We start from the raw sequence: 21,592 nt of genomic DNA, 5'->3' as shown, positions 1-21,592 counted from the left end.
GTTTTTCGGCTAGCGCACACTAATCCGGTGCGTGCGCTAAAAACGCCAGCACACCTTTGTAAAAGGAGCCCTAAATGATGAATAAACCATAAGTAGCCATGAATAGCTCCCTCTAGGGGTGTAGCTTTGAATAACAGGTGCAAGGCAACCAGGGGCATAGACAGTCCTCCACTTTTGAAGGCACCTAGGGGTAGGATAGGGGAGATTATCACAATCCTCCCTCCCTCCTCCTCTGTCCCCCCCTCCCCACTAAACATACCTTTCCTAGCGGGGAGCCTGCCAGTCAAAGAAATACAATACTACAGTTCCCAAGCTTTTTCCCTCCTCCTCCTCATGGCACTCCTTTAATGCAGAAATCAGCAGCATACCTCCAGCCACCAATTCCAGGGCTCCCTGAATATACTCAGTTCTTGTGAACTGAGTATGTGTGAGAAGTCCTGGCAGTAGCTAGAGGAACATCGACAAATTCCACATTAAAGACACAGCACAATGACTGGCGAGGCTTTGGGAAAATTCAAGAATTCCATAAAATTCCAACCAAGCTGAAATTCACTTGGCTCAGATCTGACCTCCAATTTTCTACCCATCCTTTGCCACAATAAGGTCCCAATAAAGATGTTATACAGGAGCATCCGTATGCTTCTTCTTAATGCAATATCCCATAAAGAGAGCAATACAGAAAAATGAGGCATCTTTATTTTTATAGACTTGGCTATTATGGCCCCATCAAAGTGCAGAGGATTGCAGAGGTCTACCACTGTCTTCCATATCCTCAAGATCTGACCTTCCCTGGTGATCCCCATGCAAGTACTAGCCAGGTCTGATCTTTTTTTGTTGATAAGATCTATTATACAATAGATACGTTCAGGCTCTTTAAGGGCAATGTTATGAGAGGAACACAGAAGTACACCATCTATTTGTGAGTCTAACCTTTTAAATATAAGATGTCCCTTGTGGCCTAGCACAGTTTGTATTGAATGAAAGTATCCCTTCCTAAGGGGGACCAAGTCATTGTGTTAAACCTCTGCAATTCACATGAACTCATTCATCACATTTGATGACCAACTTTAAAGTTTATTATTGACCATTAATCCTTTGACTTTCAGCACAGGCCCTTGTTCATTATCATAGTAGCATATTAAATTATGACAGATAAAGACCTGAATAGTCCATCCAGTCTGCTCAATAGTCATACTCATTATTAATTCATGATAACATTGTCTCTCTTTGGCATTTCTGGGACATAGACCATAGAAGTCCGCCCAGACTGTCCTTAGGTTCCAACTACTGTAGTTGCCGTTGAAATCCACACCAACCTATCCAAACCATCTTGTCATTTGTGGGATACAGACCGTAGAAATCTGCCTGGCACTGTCATGTTCCAAATTACTGGAGTTTTCATCCAAGCCCTCTCCAACCTATTCCTAAAGTAAATTGTCATATATGGGACACAGATCATGCAAGTCTCACCAGTATCAGCCTTAGTTCTTCACAGCCGGAGTCACCATCTAAGCACCATTCGACACATTAAACACATATGCAACCACCTGTTCCTCTGATCTGATTCCCACCCATCTACTCAGTACTATCTCTCCTACTGTCATCCCTTCTGTCACATCCTCAATCTATCACTTTCTACTGATGTCTTCACACATGCCGTAATTAAACCACTCCTCAAAAAAACCTTCACTAGACCCTATCTATCCTTCCAAATATTGCCCCATCTTCCTCTTCCCCTTCTTATTCAAGCTACTTGAATGTGTAGTTCACAGCCGTTGTCTTGACTTCCTGTCATCCACAGCTATTCTTGACCCTCTCCAATTAGGCTTTCACCCCATGTACTCTAAGGAAACTGCCCTTGTTAAAGCCTCCAAAGACCTGTTCCTGGCCAGATCCAAAAGCCTCTATTCTATCCTCATCCTTATTGATCTATCTGTTGCTTTTGATACTGTAGACCACCACCTTCTCCTTGATACGCTGACCTCACTTGGATTTCAGGATTCTGTTCTTCCTTAGTTTTCTTCTCATCTCTCACCTTTATAGTAACATAGTAGATGACGGCAGATAATGACCCAAATGGTCCATCCAGTCTGCCCAACCTGATTCAATTTAATTGTTTTATTTTTTCTTCTTAACTATTTCTGGGCAAGAATCCAAAGCTTTATCCTGCACTGTGCTTGGGTTCCAACTGCCGAAATCTCTGTTAAGACTTACTCCAGCCCATCAACACCCTCCCAGCCATTGAAGCCCTCTCCAGCCCATCCTCCACCAAACGGCCATATACAGACACAGACCGTGCAAGTCTGCCCAGTACTGGCCTTAGTTCAATATTTAATATTATTTTCTGATTCTAAATCCTCTGTGTTCATCCCACGCTTCTTTGAACTCAGTCACAGTTTTACTCTCCACCACCTCTCTCGGAAGTGCATTCCAGGCATCCACCACCCTCTCCATAAAGTAGAATTTCCTAACATTGCCTTTGAATCTACCACCCCTCAACCTCAAATTATGTCCTCTGGTTTTACCATTTTCCTTTCTCTGAAAAAGATTTTGTTCTACGTTAATACCCTTCAAGTATTTGAACGTCTCAATCATATCTCCCCTGTCTCTCCTTTCCTCTAGGGTATACATATTCAGGGCTTCCAGTCTCTCCTCATACGTCTTCTGGCGCAAGCCTCCTATCGTTTTCGTCGCCCTCCTCTGGACCGCCTCAAGTCTTCTTATGTCCTTCGCCAGATACGGTCTCCAAAATTGAACACAATACTCCAAGTGGGGCCTTACCAATGACCTGTACAGGGGCATCAACACCTTCTTCCTTCTACTGACTACGCCTCTATTTATACAGCCCAGAATCCTTCTGGCAGCAGCCACTGCCTTGTCACACTGTTTTTTCGCCTTTAGATCTTCGGACACTATCACCCCAAGGTCCCTCTCCCCGTCCGTGCATATCAGCTTCTCTCCTCCCAGCATATACGGTTCCTTCCTATTATTAATCCCCAAATGCATTACTCTGCATTTCTTTGCATTGAATTTTAGTTGCCAGGCATTAGACCATTCCTCTAACTTTTGCAGATCCTTTTTCATATTTTCCACTCCCTCTTCGGTGTCTACTCTGTTACAAATCTTGGTATCATCTGCAAAAAGGCACACTTTTCCTTCTAACCCTTCAGCAATATATGGAGTGGTGGATCCTCCTCTACTACTATCAGTCAGGGTACCCCAAGGCTCTGTCCTGGTACCTCTTCTTTTCTCCATCTATGCTCATTCCCTTGGTGTTCTGATCTCCTCCCATGGTTTTCAATATCACCTCTATACTGACTAGGGTGACCAGAAGGGAGACTTTTTGGCCAGTTCAGGATTTCTGATAACCTCATCCTGATGCATTATGGGTTCTGTGGCAATGATTTCAATGGAAAGAATCATGGACTACAAATACTACACTACTTTGGGATGGAATTTTAAAACCAGAATTGGACAAAAAAGTCTCCATTCTGAAATGGATAACCTTGTCAACTTAATGCTAACTCCCAGATCTACCTCTCTATACCAGAAATCTTTACAGGAATCCAGGTCAGAGTCCCAGTCTGCCTGTCCGATGTTGCTGCCTGGATGTCACACTGTCACTTAAAATTGAACAAGACCAAGACTGAACTACTTATCCTTCCACCTAAACCTACCTCTCCTCTCCCCCCATTCTCTATCTCAGTGGATAACACTCTTATCCTACCTGTCTTGTCAGTTCGCAATCTTTGAGTCATCTTTGACTCCTCTCTCTCTCTCTCTTTCTCTGCACAAATCCAACAGACCGCCAAAACCTGTAATATCACCAAAATCCAACCCTTCCTCTCTGAGCACACAACCAAAACCCTTATCAACACCCTTATCACCTCTCGCCTAGACTATTGCAATTTGCTTCTCACAGGTCTTCCACGTAACCATCTCTCTCCCCTTCAAACCATTCAAAATTCTGCTACATGACTTATATTCCACCAGAGTTATTATGCTCGCATCACCCTCTCCTCAAGTCATTTCATTGGCTTCCTATCCATTTCCGCATACAATTCAACTTACTCTTATTGACTTACATTCACTCTGCAGCTCCTCAATATCTCTCCTTTCTCATTTCTCCTATATTCCTCCCCAGCAAGTCTATGTTATCTGTACCCTTCACCGCTACTGCCAACTCCAGCCTAAGTTCCTTCTCTCTTACTGTACCGTATGCCTGGAACAGTCTGCCCGAGTCAGTACATCAAGTTCTGTCCCTGGCAGTATTCAAATTCAGGCTAAAAGCCCACTTTTTCAAGGTTGCATTTAACTCCTAACCCCCACTCGCTTGTAAAGCACCCATGTCTGAGAAACTACCTACTTGTCCTGTTTGTCTATTTGATTTGATTGTAAGCTCTACTGAGCAGGAACTCTCTCTTGAATGTTTTAATGTACAGTGCTGCATACATCTAGCAGTGCTAAAGAAATGATATATACTAGAAGTAGTAGTTATTTATACCATTCATTTTCTAATTAGAGATCCTCTGTGTACATCCCATACCATTTTGAATTCCATCACCGTTTTCATCTCTGGAATTCAAAAAGCTGTGGGATGAACAGAAAGAATCTCTAATTAGAAAATGAATGGTATAAAAAAACTACTACTAGTCTGTGTTCCCGCTAAGCTGCGCTGGCGTGCGCTGGCGCACAAAATATTACCTCGCAGCGCACAAGTTTATCGTCACAGCGCACACAGTGTAGAGCACAGTTCTTCAACCGCCGGTCCGCAAAAAAATCTTGCCGGTCCGCGAAGGATTCGGTCCCCGCCGCAACGAAAGGCCGGCGTCAGCTGACTTGCAACTTCCTGTTGCAGTCGCGGTGCCTGGACTCCTGCCTTCGCCGGGACTCCTGCCTTCCACCGCGTTTGCCTCCTGCCTTGTCTCCGCACCTCCAGACCAGCAGCGGCAGCTCTGTATATTTTTAACTTCGGCACAGAGCTGCCCCTAATCAATAGTTTAGCGCGGTTTCATGAGGCAGCTTCGGGGCCTTTGCTATGCCGGCCCGCTTCGATGATGCGATGTGGGCCGGCCTAGCAAAGGTCCCGAAGCTGCTTCATGAAACCGCGCTAAACTATTGATTAGGGGCAGCTCTGTGCCGAAGTTAAAAATATACAGAGCTGCCGCTGCTGGTCTGGATTCTTGGCCCACTGAAGGAGAGCAAAGAGCAGCTGTCCTGAAGGTTTCCCTTCCTCTCGCCTTTGCAGGTCCCTTTTTTCCACCTTTTTTTTTTTTCTTCTTCAAACGGCAACGGGCCCCAGCATCGACATCAATCAAGTAAGTTCCACTGTTCCTTGCAAGCGGTTCTGCTCGGCCAAAGCTTCCCCTCTGACATGAGCCACCTCAGGGGAAAGAAAGTGACCCGCAAAGGTAAGGGGAAGGGGGCAGATAATGGAAGTTGGAGGGGGGGAGAGAGAAGGAGCAGATGATGGAATGGAGGAGATGAGAGAGAGAAGGGGACAGATGATGGAAGTGAGAAGAAGGGAGAGAGAGCAGAAGGCAGATGGATGTCAGTTGAGAGGGGAGAGCAGATGCTGAATGGAAGTGGGGAAAGAACACATACTGGATGGAAGGAGATAAATAAAGGGGGAAGAAAATAGTAAGATAATGGAGGGGTGAGGGAAAGGGGTGACAAGCTTTCCCCACTCCCTTTGCAGCAAGGGAAGGAATGAGAGAGAGAGAGGAAGACATTGCACATGGGGGGTGGAGTAGAGAGGAAGAAATGCTGTGCAGTGGTGGGGAGAAAAAAAAGAGTGCACTTTGTGTAGTTTAATTTTGTGATTACCATTGTGTATTATTAATAAGATTATATTGTATGTCTATGAAAAATGAATGGAAGAAATGGTGTATACAATTAGTGCTATTATTATGGGGGTGAGGTCAAGGGAGGAGCTTGGACAGGTCTGGGGTAGGGGTCTAAGGTGCAGCTTTTGGGCCTCCCAAACAAAAAAGCGTTCCGCTGCCTATGTATACTGTGTTCTTCAGTGGAGTCTGGCTGGTACTTGACAACAGTTTGGGGCCAGATACTAATCGGGTTAAATAGGGAGGATAGCTCTACCAGCATTGGATCCTTGTATCTAAACAGTTAAGACAGGTTAAATGATTAGTAAAATAGCCCTTCCATCTGCAATGAAACCTACTCATGCTTGAAATAGAATAGTTAATATCACCTGGCCGAAAAGAGACAGGGCTGAAGTTTATATGGCTGAGAATACATATCAGTTTCATAAGCAAATCCCATGTGTTCTTTATGCCTTAGAGAGTTTCCCTTTGTAAATTTTCCTGTTACACTATACGGACTAGAGTATGTCCCCATGAACCTACAAATCTTAAATTCAGTTCCATAACTGGCCTGGAACTTAAGCTGGCCTGATGCCTTGACAACATATTTATTTGGCTCATAACTTGCTGGCGCCCGATATTTTTAGCTCACAGTGAAAAAAGTTTGCTCACAACACCCGCCCGCTTAGAGGGAACACTGCTAGTAGTACTTATTTCATCCGAGAGTCCTAAACAAACTGAAATTTGAAATCGGAGAACTATTGCAAAAACTTGCCAACCTGTCAATCAAAACAAGACAGATACCAGATGACTGGAAGATAGCGAACGTCACGCCGATATTTAAAAAAGGATCGAGAGGAGTGCCAGGCAACTACAGACCTGTGAGTCTCACGTCTGTCCCTGGAAAGATGATTGAGGCGCTGATCAAAGTTAGCATAGTCCAGCACCTAGACACACACGACCTGATGAGAGCCAGTCAACATGGCTTCAGGAAAGGGAAATCATGTTTGACGAACCTACTTCAATTTTTTGAGACAGTGAACAGACAAATTGATAGTGGATATTGTATACTTGGACTTTCAGAAAGAATTCAACAAGGTTCCACATGTAAGACTTCTCAGGAAATTACAAGGCCATGGAATAGAGGGAGATATACTAAGATGGATAGGCAAATGGCTAGAGAACAGATAACAGAGAGTGGGCATAAATGGGAAGTTCTCAGAATGGGAAAAAGTGACTAGCGGTGTATCCCAGGGCTCGGTACTTGGACCCATCTTATTTAATATTTTCATAAATGACCTGGAAGAAGGAACATCCAGTGAAATCATCAAGTTTGCAGATGACACAAAGCTATGCCGGGCAATCAGATCGCAGAAGGATAGCGAGGAACTACAGAGTGAGTTGAATCAATTGGAGAAGTGGGTAGATAAATGGCAGATTAATTTTAATGTGGAAAAATGCAAAGTGATGCATTTAGGCAGAAAAAAAAAGATCACAAGTATAGTATGTCAGATGTAACTCTGGGAAAGACCGAACAGGAAAAGGACCTGGGTGTACTGATAGATAGGACCCTGAAACCGTCGGCGCAATGTGTAGTGGCGGCGAAGAAAGCAAATAGAATGCTAGGCATGATAAAAAAAGGGAATTATGAGTAGATCAGAGAAAGTTATAATACCACTCTACAGAGCCATGGTCAGACCGCACCTGGAATACTGCATCCAGCATTGGTCTCCATACCTAAAGAAGGATATGAAACTGCTAGAGAGGGTGTAGAGACGAGCAACGAAGCTAGTGAAAGGGATGGAGAACCTGGACTACGAGGAATGACTTAAGAAACTAGGGTTGTTCTCCCTTGAGAAGAGCAGACTGCGAGGGGATCTGATCGAGACTTTCAAAATACTGAAAGGATTCAACAAAATGGAGCAGGGAAAGCAGTTATTTACAATGTCCAATGTGACACGGACAAGAGGATATAGACTGAAGCTGAGGGGGGACAGGTCCAGGACGAATATCAGGAAGTTCTGTTTCATGTAGTGAGTGGTGGACACCTGGAATGCTCTCCCAGAGGAAGTAATTACAGAATCCACCATTCTAGGATTTAAGGGTAAACTAGATGCACACCTCCATAAGAGTGGCATAGAGTGATACGGGTAAGGGTAAATTAGATGCACATCTCCCTTGAGAAGCATACAGTGATATGGGGACTAAAACTATGCCAGGGTACACCTGGCAGGGCCTCCGTGTGTGCGGATCACCGGACTTGATGGACCCAGGGTCTGATCCGAAGATGGCAATTCTTATGTTCTTATGTATAGGACTTCTAGATGTATACAGCCCTGTACATTAAAACATTCAAGAGAGAGTCCCTGTTCAGTAGAGCTTACAATCAAATCAAATAGACAAACAGGACAAGTAGGTAGTTTCTCAGACACGGATGCTTTACAAGCGAGCAAGGAGTTTTATCCTTTGGATTTTGAGGTCTATTTGATAGATGGTAAGATTGGCTGGTTAACACCCGACATAGAAGGAAGATATCATAATTTAGGAATTTGTTACTAGATTTTTTAAAAAACAACCCCATAAATGGTTGCATGTGTGTTTGATGTGTTGAGTGGTGCTTAGATGGTGACTCTGGCTGTGAAGAACTAAGACCAGTACTGGGCAGACTTGCACGGTCTGTGTCCTATATCTGGCAATTCGATTTAGGATAAGCTGGAGTGGAGACGGCTCTGACTGAAATTCCAGTAATTTGGAACATGAGGACAGTGCCGGGTAGACTTCTACATATGGTCTATGTCCCAAAAATGCCAAAGAAAGACAATTTAATCATGAATTAATAATGTATGTAAATGTATCTCAGAGTAGCAACCAAAAACTCTTGGTCAGACCCAAACCAAAGAGGTTGTTTTCTAGGGGCTATTTCTGACCATTTTCAGCAGGAATTAGATCCATAATTTGTCTTGAACTTATTTTAGATCGTTCAGAATGGATACAATTTTTCAGAACCTTAAGATTTATAAAAAGTTTTTTTTTATTGTTTTACAAAACAATCTAGAACAATGAGAATGTGGAATATATGACATAGTAATAAAAGTTATTCAATATAAGCTATATAATATGTACAGAATAAATTAGGAGCTTATTTCCTGTTGGATAAAAGCAGTGTCCTTGCTAGTTAGGGCTCCTTTTATCAAGCCGTGCTAGTGGGGTTAATGCGCGCAATGTTTCATCACGCATTAACCCCCGCGCTGGCCTAAAAACTACCGCCTGCTCAAGGGAGGCGGTAGCGGCTAGCGAGGCTGGTGGTTTAGCACGAAGTATTACACACGTTAAACCGCTAGCGTGGCTTGATAAAAGGAGCCCTTAGTTTTATTAGATGTCTCTGTTATTTCTGAGTAAGGGGAGCAAGTTCAGTGCTTCTGTCTGAAGTGCTTCTGTCAGCTGGGACTGAAAAAAACCAAAACAAAGCAACCTGTTCAATAATGCCATGAAACAATTCAAAGTTCCACAATGCCATCAAACAATTGAAGTGTTCTAAATTTTACTGGCATCTATTTGCATCGTATTCATAAAAAGGGTAATTTTGCAACAGGACGCCAAGGCAGAAAGAGAACATAAAAAGCATATTAACCAGGGAGGCTGCGCAGAGCTCAGAGAAGGGGCAGGACCGCCGGCAGAGGAAGCAGCTGGGCTCACTGGCATCCGGAAACAACGGTAGGCAGCTTCTCCATGCGGGAGGGGGAGGGGGGGAGGCTGTGGGGGTGCGAGCGGTCCTTCGGGTGGGGGTGCGAGCGGTCCTTCGGAAAGGAGAGTCGGGGCGGGTGAAAGGAGAGTCGGGGCGGCGAGAGGAGAGTTGGGGCGGCGAACGGAGAGTCGGGGCAGCATGCGCGGTATACGCGTGTGCGCGCTATAGTAAAATTTTTTACATAAATTTCTGTTCCCCGCGCGCTATACCCATGTGCACGTTTTACACGGGTGCGCGGTATATGGGTGAAAATACGGTAGTTGTTTTAAAGAAATTGCATTGGCTGCCAGTTGCACTCCAGGTTCAGCATAAGGTGATTTCTGTGATTCATAAAACTATTTACCATCAAACACCAAAGTATTTTTATCAAGTTGTATTACCTTTTCAACTGAATAGATCCTTGTGATCTTAAAGCCAATAGTTATTGGACTTGATAGTGCAAGGGAGATATGCAGACACAAGAGCAACAGCTTTTGTATTGCTGGCATTAAGTTGTGGAAAGCCTTGGTAGGGCAGTTACGATTATGTTCAAATCAGTTACAATTTAAGAAACAGTTAAAAACTCAGCAGTTTGTTACAGCATTTTTGGGACGCATTTGGTTGATTCTGGAGCAAAAGACACTTTTTAAGAGTAAAGATTTTATAACCCTATTTTGCGATGTTAATTTTATGTATGTTTTATTAATTATCCGCCTTGAACCGCAAGGTAATGGCGGAATAGAAATCTCTAATGTAATGTAATGTAATGTATTGCAAATTGTTTAGATGGGCAAAATAAAAAAAAACGTCTAAGTCCCCTTTTGGCCTAAGTCCCTAAACCAGGGGTGTCAAAGTCCCTCCTCGAGGGCCGTAATCCAGTCGGGTTTTCAGGTTTTCCCCAATGAATATGCATTGAAAGCAGTGCATGCACATAGATCTCATGCATATTCATTGGGGAAATCCTGAAAACCCGACTGGATTCCGGCCCTCGAGGACCGACTTTGACACCTGCGCCCTAAACGTTCAACCCAGAAGCAGGGAAAGTGTCCATAACCAAAACATACGTCCATGTTTTGATTATGGCCTTCCTCTGCCTAAACGCCCAATCTCCACTACGTCTAAAAGTACCCCCACAGCACGTCTACACTTTTTAACCATAATGAAACAAAAACACGCCTAAGCCAAAAACGTCCAACAGAAAGGCTTTTAGGCGAAGGAGGAGCCAGTCCTTCGCCTAAAAGCTGGATTCTGTAACCGGTGTCTGTCAAAAACAACACCGGTTACAGAATCCTCCCCCCCCCAAACAACGATCCAGGCAGGAGGGTGCCCAAGCCCTTCTGCCATGTCAAACCGTGACCCCCCCCTCCCAACGATATCGGGGCAAGAGGGAGTCCAAGCCCTCTTGCCCCGTTGAAGCCGCGACCCCCCCCCCCCCCGATAACATCGGGGCAAGAGGGAGCCCAAGCCCTCCTGGCCCAGGCGACCCCCCTACCCCCACCCCCACTACAGTACGGGCAGGAGGGATCCCAGGCCCTCCTGTCTTCGACGCACCCCCCTCCCCCCCAAAGTTCGCCCCCCCAAGAACCTCCGACCAGCCCCCCCAGCCGACCCTCGACCCCCCCGGCTGACCCCACAACCCCCCCACCCCACCCCCCTTCCCCGTACCTATTTTTGGTTGGCCGGACAGACGGGTGCCAAACCCGTCCGTCCGGCATGCAGCTCAACGAAGAATGGGGCTGGATTGGCCCAGGGACACCAAAGCCCCACCTCCTGGTGGGGCCTAAGGCGCCTGGGCCAATCAGAATAGGCCCAGGAGCCTTAGGCCCCTCCTGTGGGTGGGCCATGTGCCTAAGGCCCCGCGGGTCGCGGCAGTTCAGGTAGAGGAGTGATGGCATTGCGGTAGGGGAGATGAAGCATCTCTCCTGCCGCGATGGTTAGGTTGCCGGGCCGCTGAACTGATGGCGCCAACGGCCATCAGCTCAGCAGCCCGTTTTTCGGCACTTAGACCTGGTTTTATTTCGTCTAAGTGAAAAAGATCTAAGTGCCGACTAAACTGTATTGGTTATACCTGTTGTACGGCTAGGTGTAGGTCGGCCCACCTCCCGCCCACTGCCCGCCCTTTCCCCTCCTCTAAACACACCTCTTTTCTCTCTGTGCGTTTAGAGGCAGGGGAAAGGCCTAAGTTGGTTTTAGATACGTCTAAAAACCAGCTTTGGTTATGGGTACTTGGATGATCAGGCTTTTTGATCGTCCAAGTAGCCACTTAGGACACTTTTTAGACGTTTTTTTTTTTTTATTATGAACCCCTTAGTCTTTAGATGGTATATAAATTTTAAAATAAATAAATGAATAAGATGTGCAAATTTGTGCAGTACTGGAGTTTGTTACACAGAGCGATATTATGCGTGCCGCCTTCCAGACCGATCGTCATTTTAAGAAATTTATTTTCACATATAGTACTACAATCAGCATTTGGTCAGATTTTATATGTAGCCCCTGAGGCAGGCCTTTGGCTGAAACATGGACCATGTCGATCCATTAATAAAATTTTCCTTATCAGACTTATAAAACTAGTCCCTGGTTGATCTGCATTGTTCCACGCCACACTTTGTTTGCTTTTGCTGTTTCTCGTGGGGTTCCTGTTCCTTGTTTTGGTGGTCATTGTATGAGCCCATTATACAATGTCATATAGCTGCTTATGTGACCTTGATCAAATAGGCTTTTTTTCTGGCATTTCACCTAGGTATTCTATCACTAAATTATCTCCATAGTACCATCTTGCATAAATTTTGATCTGCTGTTGGAAAGTGTGTTTCACAAAGCAGGATTTGGAATTACATGATTCCTTTTGAATTTTCAAAGAGAAGCATTTATTTTTATTCAGACAACATATCCACACAAAATAGCAGGTATAATTGCCTGGCACTACTTTTCCTGGGCTAATTTTATGCTAATTTACTTTTCCTGGGCTAAATTTATGCTGAAAATCCTATAAAATCCACAGAGGGAAAAGGTAAACATATACTTTTCACCACTGTGTGCAATTATCAAATTACTCCCAAAGTATTCATGCTTTTGCTTTATATTTCTCACAATCATTCACAAGCCCTCTAGCTCTGTATAGAGCACCTGATGCCAGGCATTGATTAGGCATGTAACTTTCCATGCTAAAATATGTTAGATGACCAAATTGGGAAAAAATGCCATTTCTGCATGTAAGTGCACTTAGGGACTATTCAGTATCTTCACACCTAAGTGCTCTAATGCCTAATGAAGGGGACATGGTTAAGAGAGGGGCATGGGTGGGGCATGCCTAGGAATTATGTGCAACCCTTAGCGAATACTGTCAATTAAGAGGGAAATTCTATCGGTGTCTAAGTTATGTGTAAAGTGACCATTTATTTTTTTCATCACAACGGGACATCTATTAATATATAGTCCCGCCCCCAATCCTGCCCTAGCCCCGCCCCCAATTTTTTCCATTCATTTTTCATGTACACACAATATGTTATTATTTCATAATGGTAACCATAAAATTTTAAAAAACACAAAGCACCCTATACGCAGAGAAAATGTTAATTATCATTTATATTTGGGGGATTTTTAACGATGTCACCTCAGTAACTATAGAAAAATAGACAAATATAGTGCAAAATATAGACAGCAGATATAAATTCTCAAAACTGACACATTTTTATCACTAAATTGAAAATAAAATCATTTTTCCTACCTTTGCTGTCTGGTGATTTCATGAGTCTCTGGTTGCGTTTCCATCTGACTGTGCATCCTATCTTTCATTTCTTTCTGCACTCAGGCCCAACAATTGTCCCTTTCTATTCCCTCCCTCCTTCCTTCCTATGTCCTTAGTGTCCCCAGTGCCTCCTTCCTATGTCCTTAGTGCCCCCAGTGCCTCCTTCCTATGTCCTTAGTGCCCCCAGATCCAGTGTCAGTTCTCCTTTGTACCTTTGTTCCAGGTCTCCCTCTCTCCCTCCTCTGTTATGATCTTGCCTCTCTCTGCTCTTCCTCAGGGGCTCTCCCCCTCTGTCTGCACCTCCCAAAGTCCTGCTTCTGCCTCCTGTCTATCCCCTTTGGTCCCCTTTTATCTCTCTAGTCTTTCTTCTATTTAACCCCCCCCTTCTCTGCCGTTTTCTCTCCTTCCTTCATCCCTCCTTCCTATGTCCCATCACTGCCTTCTAGCCTTTGTCCCACCCCCTCCCAAAAAGCCTGCCGGCCTACCTCCCCCAAAGCCAGTCTGCCTGCCTACCTCCCCCAGAGCCCTGCCTGCCTATCTCCCCCAGAGCCTGCCTGCCTGCCTCCCCCAAAGCCAGCCTGCCTGTCTCCCCCAAAGTCAGCTAGTCTGCCTGCCTACCTCCCCCAGAGCCAGCCAGCCAGCCAGCCTGCCTGCTTACCTCCCCCAGAGCCTGCCTGCTGCCTCCCCCAAAGCTTGCATGCCTACCTCCCCCAAAGCCTGCCTACCTCCCTCCCTCCCCCAGAGCCAGCCAGCCAGCCAGCCTGCCTGCCTGCCTACCTCCTTCCCCCTCCTCCCCCCGGAAAACAAAAGCCTCCCTCCAGGCCTGATTTAAACTTCCTCCCCGGTCCACCATCGTTGCTCATCTGCTGCCACTACTTGCACCCGTAAGCCTTCTTCCCGATGTCAATTCTGACGTCGGAGAGGATATTCTGGGCCAGCCAGGCAGCGATTGGCTGGCCCGGAACGTTCTCTCCGATGTCAGAATTGGCGTCGGGAAGAAGGCTTCCGGGTGCGAGTAGTGGCAGCAGAGGAGCAGCGGCGGTGGACCAAGGGAGAAGTTTAAATCGGGCCTGGAGGGAGGCTTTTTTTTTTTAAGTGCCGAAGGGGAGGGACAGGAAGCGGTCGCCTGTCCCGTTGTCCCCGCGTACAGCTTCGGGATGCTATCCCTGAAAACGGGACATTTTGGTGTCCCCAAGCTGTGTGTGGGGACAACAGGACAGGGGATCCAAAAACGGGACTGCCCCGTTCAAAATGGGACGTATGGTCACCTTAGTTATGTGGGAAAAACCATTTGAAACAGCAAGCAAAATGAAATTTCAAAGCACCTACCGGCACCTAAATAAAAGGCGCTGGAATTGCACCTCCGGAGGCGCCTATCAGCGCCTAACACCAATATAGGTGTGGCATTAGACATTGATAGGCAACTCCAGAGCTGCAATTTATGTCAAAAATAGGAGCCGAAAAGTAGGCCTGGAAAACCCTGGCCTACATTTCTGGTGCCTATCTTTTCCAGAGGCACGATTCTCTAACCAGTGCCGTCACATGACTGACACACGATCGGCGGCCCCTTTTAAGGTGGCTGCCGACAACGGCGCCAGTTATAGAATCCGGGCCTAAGTGAATAACTAGTAGCATGTAGGCACAAGTATTTACACATCCCACAAAAAAAGGAAACACACAATCCCACGTGTGAAAATGTATTCCAGAAAAAAGGAGTGGGGAAGGGACATAGTCAACCAACCTCAGGGACAATCAATTTATTGAAAATATGTATGTAACTGGTACATATACAACATTATGCAAGATTATGCAGGCCTAAGAAAATTGTTCAGGCCTAACAAAGAGCCTGTCAATCCTTTTGTGCTGGACCCCAACACAGTCTGTGTTTCGGCTATAAAAGCCTTCCTCAGGGGTGTAAATTCGCAGCTTTTTTGGAACCACATTGAGCAAGCAGGTTCTTGACAGAGTATTCCTTTTTTGGTTTTGTTATCTGTATCCTGGTGCCATCTACTGGTGCCATCTACTGGGCTTCATTCTTACACCCCTGAAGAAGGCTTTTATAGACGAAACACAGACCGTGTTGGGGTCCAACACAAAAGGATTGAAAGACTCTTTGTTAAGCCTGCATAATTTTGTGTATAAGTGGCACAAGCATTTACACCAGCCATTGACATAGCATAAGTGGTCATGCCTAAAGTTACGCATGTAATAGAATACTAGCTTAAGTCCACAATAACATCAAATACTCACACAATTGCCACTACAGGTTTGGCGCTTAGCACCCAAACCTTTGGCGACCATTACAGAATTACCTCTAAGAAATCCATTACCACTATCTATACCCACTGTCTCATCCACAGTCACATCTGAGCTACCCACAAGATCCAGGCAGAATCTGACTCCTTAGTTCTTCACTGAGCAGAAATGTTTAAGGGATGTGTGGAAAGTAAGTTTTCTTTTCTTACCATTAGCACTGTCACTTGAGGACGTGCGCCTGGATTTTAGGATGACAAAGATGACAATGCCCGACACCGCCATGAGCAGAGCCAAACCTAGTACTCCCCAAGCTATTATCCAGAGGGCTGGTTTCTCTTTATCTGTCGTGCTGTAAGTGCCTACAGTGGGGGGAAAAACTGCATACCTCACATGATGCCTTTGAGAAAAGGAGAGAAACTTTTAAGATGAACAAATAAAAATTAATGCTGTGTAACATATCACTGTACAGGGCATCGTTATTCTCATAAGGAGTTGTAGTAGCTTGCAAAACATTTTAACAATGAAAAAAAAACAATGTATGTGAACTTTCAGAGGGAAAGACCATCTGACCCATCTAGTCTGCCCAGGGCAGGATTAATTCTTCGAGGGCCCCTAGGCACACAAGTACACTGGGCCCCCCTGGGCCTGCCCCGCCCACACCCCACACCCATTTATCTGTTTTCTTATTTACTTTTTTAATTCCACTTATATTTCTTTTTTTTTTTAATTCAAAACAAACAAAGATTAGCATACCAATGCACAGTTTTTCTTCTATGCAGCCCCCAAACATCTCTGAATAAATCCCCCTTCCTTCACTTCCCACCTACTTACTCTGAACCCTTTCAATTAACTCTGAACCCTTTCAATACGTATATAAAAGCGTTCAAATATATTATAAAGCAGTAATACTATCCGAAATATAAGTCTATATTAATAACCAAATTTACATTGCCTAACTGCCTCACTCTACATTAGGGGTGTCAAACTCAATCACATAAGGGGCCAAAATCTGAAAAAAAAAAAAGGCTAAGTCGCAGGTCAAATTTTTAATTAAGATACTTAGGGGTCCTATTATTAAGGTACGTTAACTGCTTTTGTGCACGCTAAATGTGCACCGGAATGGAAAGACTTACAGTTTGGGAAACTGAGTTGCACTGAATATCTCATTTTCTGGTTCCGAGTATTTCTTATGACGCACTGAACAGTCTCGACAGCAGAGGCAGTGATGGTCAGGATGCTGCTGATATTAAAGAGCTTAGTATTGAGATCATGGTCCAGGGTCTCACTGGGATGGCCATGGTGTTTTTCGTGGTTTACGACCCATTCTACTTGTGGCTTTGGATATTCACCCATGGATGTACAAGTAAAATTGATGCTGTCTTTGCATGTGTACGAATTGTTTCCTGGTCCTTCCAGCAAGGGCTGTGAAAAGCACCCTGAAATGAGTCAACATGGAAACACAGATGCTATATGAAAAGAGCACCAGCTGTTTATAAGAACTTGTTCCGATAGTGGTATACTAGGGTACCTAGCTTAGCACGTTGTAGCACTAGATACCAGTGGCATGTGGTGACATTTACCATAGAGGATTCAGTAAGTGTGCCAAACAACAAGAGGGACTCAGCAGCCCTAATACCACTCCAGCAAAGAACATTAAGAGGGTCTAGGTCAGTAGTCTCCAACCTTATTCATGTAAAGGGCCGGAGTGTGAAAATGAGAAAGCTCTGAGGGCCCCCAAAAGATCTCAAACCCTTCCAATTCGCAATTTTCAAAACCTATTTTCTACTACTACTATAATTTGTAAACTGCCTTAACCTGCTTATTGAGATTGGGTATTAAACATTAAAAATTAATACTAATATTGATTCTACAATACTTCAAGGATATATTTTGAAAACTCACTTTATTTTGCATTGTCCACAGTAGCAATTTCCATACATGAGGCACCTGGGTAACATGTTTGCAGTTGTTATATCAAGTGGTCAAGATTGAAATGTATACATTTACAGGGTTTGAAGAGCATTTCAGCCAACTGTTTGAGGGCCTCCTCAATGAAAGACTTTGGAGGTCACATGCAGCCTGGAGGGCCACATGTTGGAGACCACTGTCCTGGGTGGACCCAATCTAACACCTCCCACTCCAATGAAAAACAAGAGGAATTGGTGAACCCAGCATAACATGTCCAACTCCAATGAAAAATAAGAGGGGCTTGGCGGCCACAGCATAACAGTTCCTATCACCAATGGAGAAAGTGGGAGCTGATGACTAACAAAACATCTTCAACCTCCCTGAAAAACATACCTTTCTCAGTCCTCTTCCTATACCCAATAGCTTCTTCCTCTCCCTACCTCTCTTATCCTTTGCATTTCACCTCATTCATCTCTCATTCCTTCATCCAAGCCCCTGTCTCTTATCCTGCTGTTCACTTACCTCCTCTCTCTTCCCCTCAACCTTATTACCACTAACTTCTCCTTCCCTTCTATTGCCATATCCTCATTCTTCCTATCTTGACCCCATCCCACACTTCCCGTTCTGCTCAATCCCTTCACTATTTCTTTCTTCTGCATTGAACTTCCCTCACTCTGCCCACCACCCTTTCTTCCATTCCTTTTAAAACAAACTCCCCTTTTTCTTTTCATCCTGCTCTGACCCTGATCCCATCTCTCTTTCCTTCTTGCCACCTTAAACTCTCCTCTATGTACCCTCTTTTGCCCCAATTCCTTCTCTCATCATTTAAAAATCCATCTCTATCCTGCACTATCCTCTTTTTATCCTACTTCCCCAACACTCAGTGGCATAGCAAGGGTAGGAGGTGGCTTCCCCCCGCACACTCCTCTCCTCTCCCCCACCCACTCCTTCCGCACCCCCCACATCATACTCAAACCCTTCCTTCCCACCCCCTTACCTCTTTAAATCTTCACCAGTATGGGCAGCTTCTCTGGTCTGCTGCTCGCACAGGCATTGGCTTTCCCTCTGTTACTTCTGGCCCCACAACCTGGAAGTGATTTCAGAGGGAGCCAGGCCAGAGTAGTTGCTTGTCCAAGTGGCAGATGAAATTTAATGTGGACAAATGAAAAGTGATACACATTGGGAAGAATAACCTGAATCACAGTTACCGGATGTTAGGGTCCACCTTGGGGGTTAGTGCCCAAGAAAAGGATCTGGGTCTCATTGTAGACAATACGATGAAATCTTGCAACCAATGTGTGGCGGCGGCCAAAAAAGCAAACAGGATGATAGGAATTATTTAAAAAGGGATGGTTAACAAGACTAAGAATGTCATAATGCCCCTGTATCGCTTCATGGTGCGACCGCATTTGGAGTATTGCGTTCAATTCTGGTCTCCTTATCTCAAGAAAGATATAGTGGTACTAGAAAAGGTTCAAAAAAGAGCGACCAAGATGGTAAAGGGGATAGAACTCCTCTCATATGAGGAAAGACTAAAACGGTTAAGGCTCTTCAGCTTGGAAAAGAGACGGCTGAGGGGAGATATGATTGAAGTCTACAAAATCCTGAGTGGAGTAGAACGGGTACAAGAGGATCGATTTTTCGCTCCGTCAAAAATTAAAAAGACTAGGGGACACTCGATTAAGTTACAGGGAAATACTTATAAAACCAATAGGAGGAAATTTTTTTTCACTCAGAGAATAGTTAAGCTCTGGAACGCGTTGCCAGAGGATGTGGTAAGAGCAGATAGCGTAGCTGGTTTTAAGAAAGGGTTGGACAAGTTCCTGAAGGAAAAGTCCATAGTCTGTTATTGAGAAAGACATGGGGGAAGCCCATGGAATATTGCTAAACCTTGGGTTTTGGCCAGGTACTAGTGACCTGGATTGGCCACCATGAGAACGGGCTACTGGGCTTGAGGGACCATTGGTCTGACCCTGTTAGGCTATTCTTATATTCTTATGGAAGACATGGAAGAGAGGGCATGAGCATGGCAAGGGGGGGATGGAGAGATGCCAGTGCCCCCACCAAGATGGCACCTGGGGAGGTCTGCCCCCTGCCCTCCCTTACTACCCCACTGCCCACACCTGTTGTCTTTCCCCTCTCTTTCCTTAAACTCTCCTCTCTCTGCCTCCCACCTGACCAGGCCAAGCAGTAATAGAAAAGGCTACAACAAAAAGTCACTCAAAACTTAAAGCAAATCTACAATGCTAGTACTAACTTCTAAAACAAAGAGCCTACCTACGAAAAGGCAGTGCCCTAAACACTACAGTGGGTCCTACAACATCAATACATCTATTGGGAAAAACTGAACAAGCCTTCTCTCCCCTACTTTCCATCTGTTTCATGTACGTCAACCTAAATTCATCTAGGATTTTTTAAATATTTGATAAAATATTGTATTTATTTAATTTAATTGTTTTTTGCTATTTTTTTTATATTGTACACCGTTTAGACACTTATTTTGATAGGCGGTATATCAAAAATAAAGAAACTTGAAACCACAGATCACTAAAGGTACAGCTCATAAAGCTTAATATGTGAGGGAATGCTGAAAAGTTCTCAGCCCAACCAAGAGAATGGCATGGAAATGTCCACAATGAATATGCGTGTATGAGATTTGCATTTAATGGAGGCAATGTATGTACATCAATCTCATGCATATTCATTGTAGATATCCTGAAAACCTGACTGGCAAAGGGGAGGGGGGTACTCCAGGATCGACATGGCAATCACTGCCCTAGACCACTATTTTCTTAAATAGGTAACAAAACAGACAGAGCTGAAGATGACTCAAACACAGAACCCCCCCCCCACACACACACACACACAAACACACGCACACACACAGAAAAACCTATACAGTGACTCCCAAATAAATTTTTTCCTGTGGCCATTCCTGTTGAAAACAGCAAGAAGGAAAGTGGCATTGCCCTTCCTAAGAAAGTGATTATATACAAAATTTGATATTAGAGTTACCCTCCCATACATAAAATCCATGTAACATAAGTTCCACTTTTCCGCTCTGTAAAGATTCAGAAAACTGTTCCTGTTCGTTCCCATTTCACCAGCATAGCATTGATTTTTTACAGTGGTTCAAAGTTCCCTTTCAAGATACCAGGAAAATAACTTTCTCTTACCAGAAACTTCAAGCTGAACACCTGAAGAATACCTCATAGAAAATCCAGTGTTATCTTTTACTTGAATGTAGCAGTGAATGACCTCCTCCTCATCCCTAGCAACCACCCTAGCCAGCAGTAGAGAAAAATTCCCTCTCGATAGGTACTCTCCAAAAAAGTGCGTTCGATTACTATATCTGTTGGTTTTATGGATGCGTTTTACTATGCCAGAGTCCAGATACATAAGTACATCATCTGAGGATGTCTGCCAAAATACCCGTATGTCAGTCAGTGGAAGACCTTGCACTGCAGGGAACACACATGGCAAGGTGACGTTTTCTCCAATATTGGCTTTTATCTGGAAATTAGAGGCCAGACCTACAGAGAGGACAGAAAGCACACAAAGATCAGGGGGTGCACAGGGGAGCCATTTCCGACATAATGTAGGTGATATAAACATATCGCAAATCCCACTCACGATTGATGAAGGATCCCTCTATGAATTGATCATACGGCACAGTATTTCTTATACTTCGGGGGTCAAAAGCCTCAGAGCATGGAGCTATACATCAAAGCCTCACTGTTTTAGCATATTTCAAACAGAATTGGCAAAAATCCCAGCTATTTTTTTCTATGCTTTTATTATTTTTAAATTTTTAAATCAGTACTAACAATATTGCCCTATTTTTATTTCCGTATACCCCCCAAAATGCTCTCTTTTATGCCATAGTTAAGTGTCCAGCAAACCTTTTGCAGGTGCTACACACTAAACTCGGGGCCACAGCTGGAAGGAATCCGGAAATGCACGGACGTCAACGCATGCGCGAAGGCCTCCCAGACGGGGACCTGGAGAAGGAAAGGTGCAGAGAGGAGAAGAGGCATCGGCGCTAGCTGACTGCCTACAGGGCGTGCCACTCACCATGAAAGGTAAGTCCTGGAAGCAGACAGCTGGCACCAGCGCTTCTCCTCCTCGCCG

The 21,592-nt window shown here is 44.6% G+C and overlaps 1 protein-coding gene across 2 annotated transcripts in view; it reads right to left on the bottom strand.

Annotated features, from left to right (window-relative positions):
* Positions 1–8,879: 8,879 nt before the first annotated feature.
* Positions 8,880–21,592, bottom strand: part of LOC117358733 (ICOS ligand-like) — a 29,716-nt gene continuing 17,003 nt past the window's right edge. Inside the window, exons 3-6 of one of the 2 annotated variants that reach the window (XM_033940320.1) lie at positions 20,638–20,994; positions 16,687–16,989; positions 15,763–15,912; positions 8,880–9,269 (exon numbers count right to left, since the gene is read on the bottom strand). In XM_033940320.1, coding sequence (XP_033796211.1) covers positions 9,208–9,269; positions 15,763–15,912; positions 16,687–16,989; positions 20,638–20,994 — 872 coding nt within the window. In that variant the 3' untranslated portion in view covers positions 8,880–9,207. Of the gene's footprint in view, positions 9,270–15,762; positions 15,951–16,686; positions 16,990–20,637; positions 20,995–21,592 lie in introns of those variants that run through there. The other variant, XM_033940321.1, reaches the window with a different exon arrangement.

Source organism: Geotrypetes seraphini, chromosome 4, assembly GCF_902459505.1.
Source record: "Geotrypetes seraphini chromosome 4, aGeoSer1.1, whole genome shotgun sequence".
Taxonomy (NCBI): Eukaryota; Metazoa; Chordata; class Amphibia; order Gymnophiona; family Dermophiidae; genus Geotrypetes; species Geotrypetes seraphini.
The sequence above is the reverse complement of the archived record's forward strand: the minus strand, read 5'-3'. Positions and strand labels throughout refer to the sequence as shown.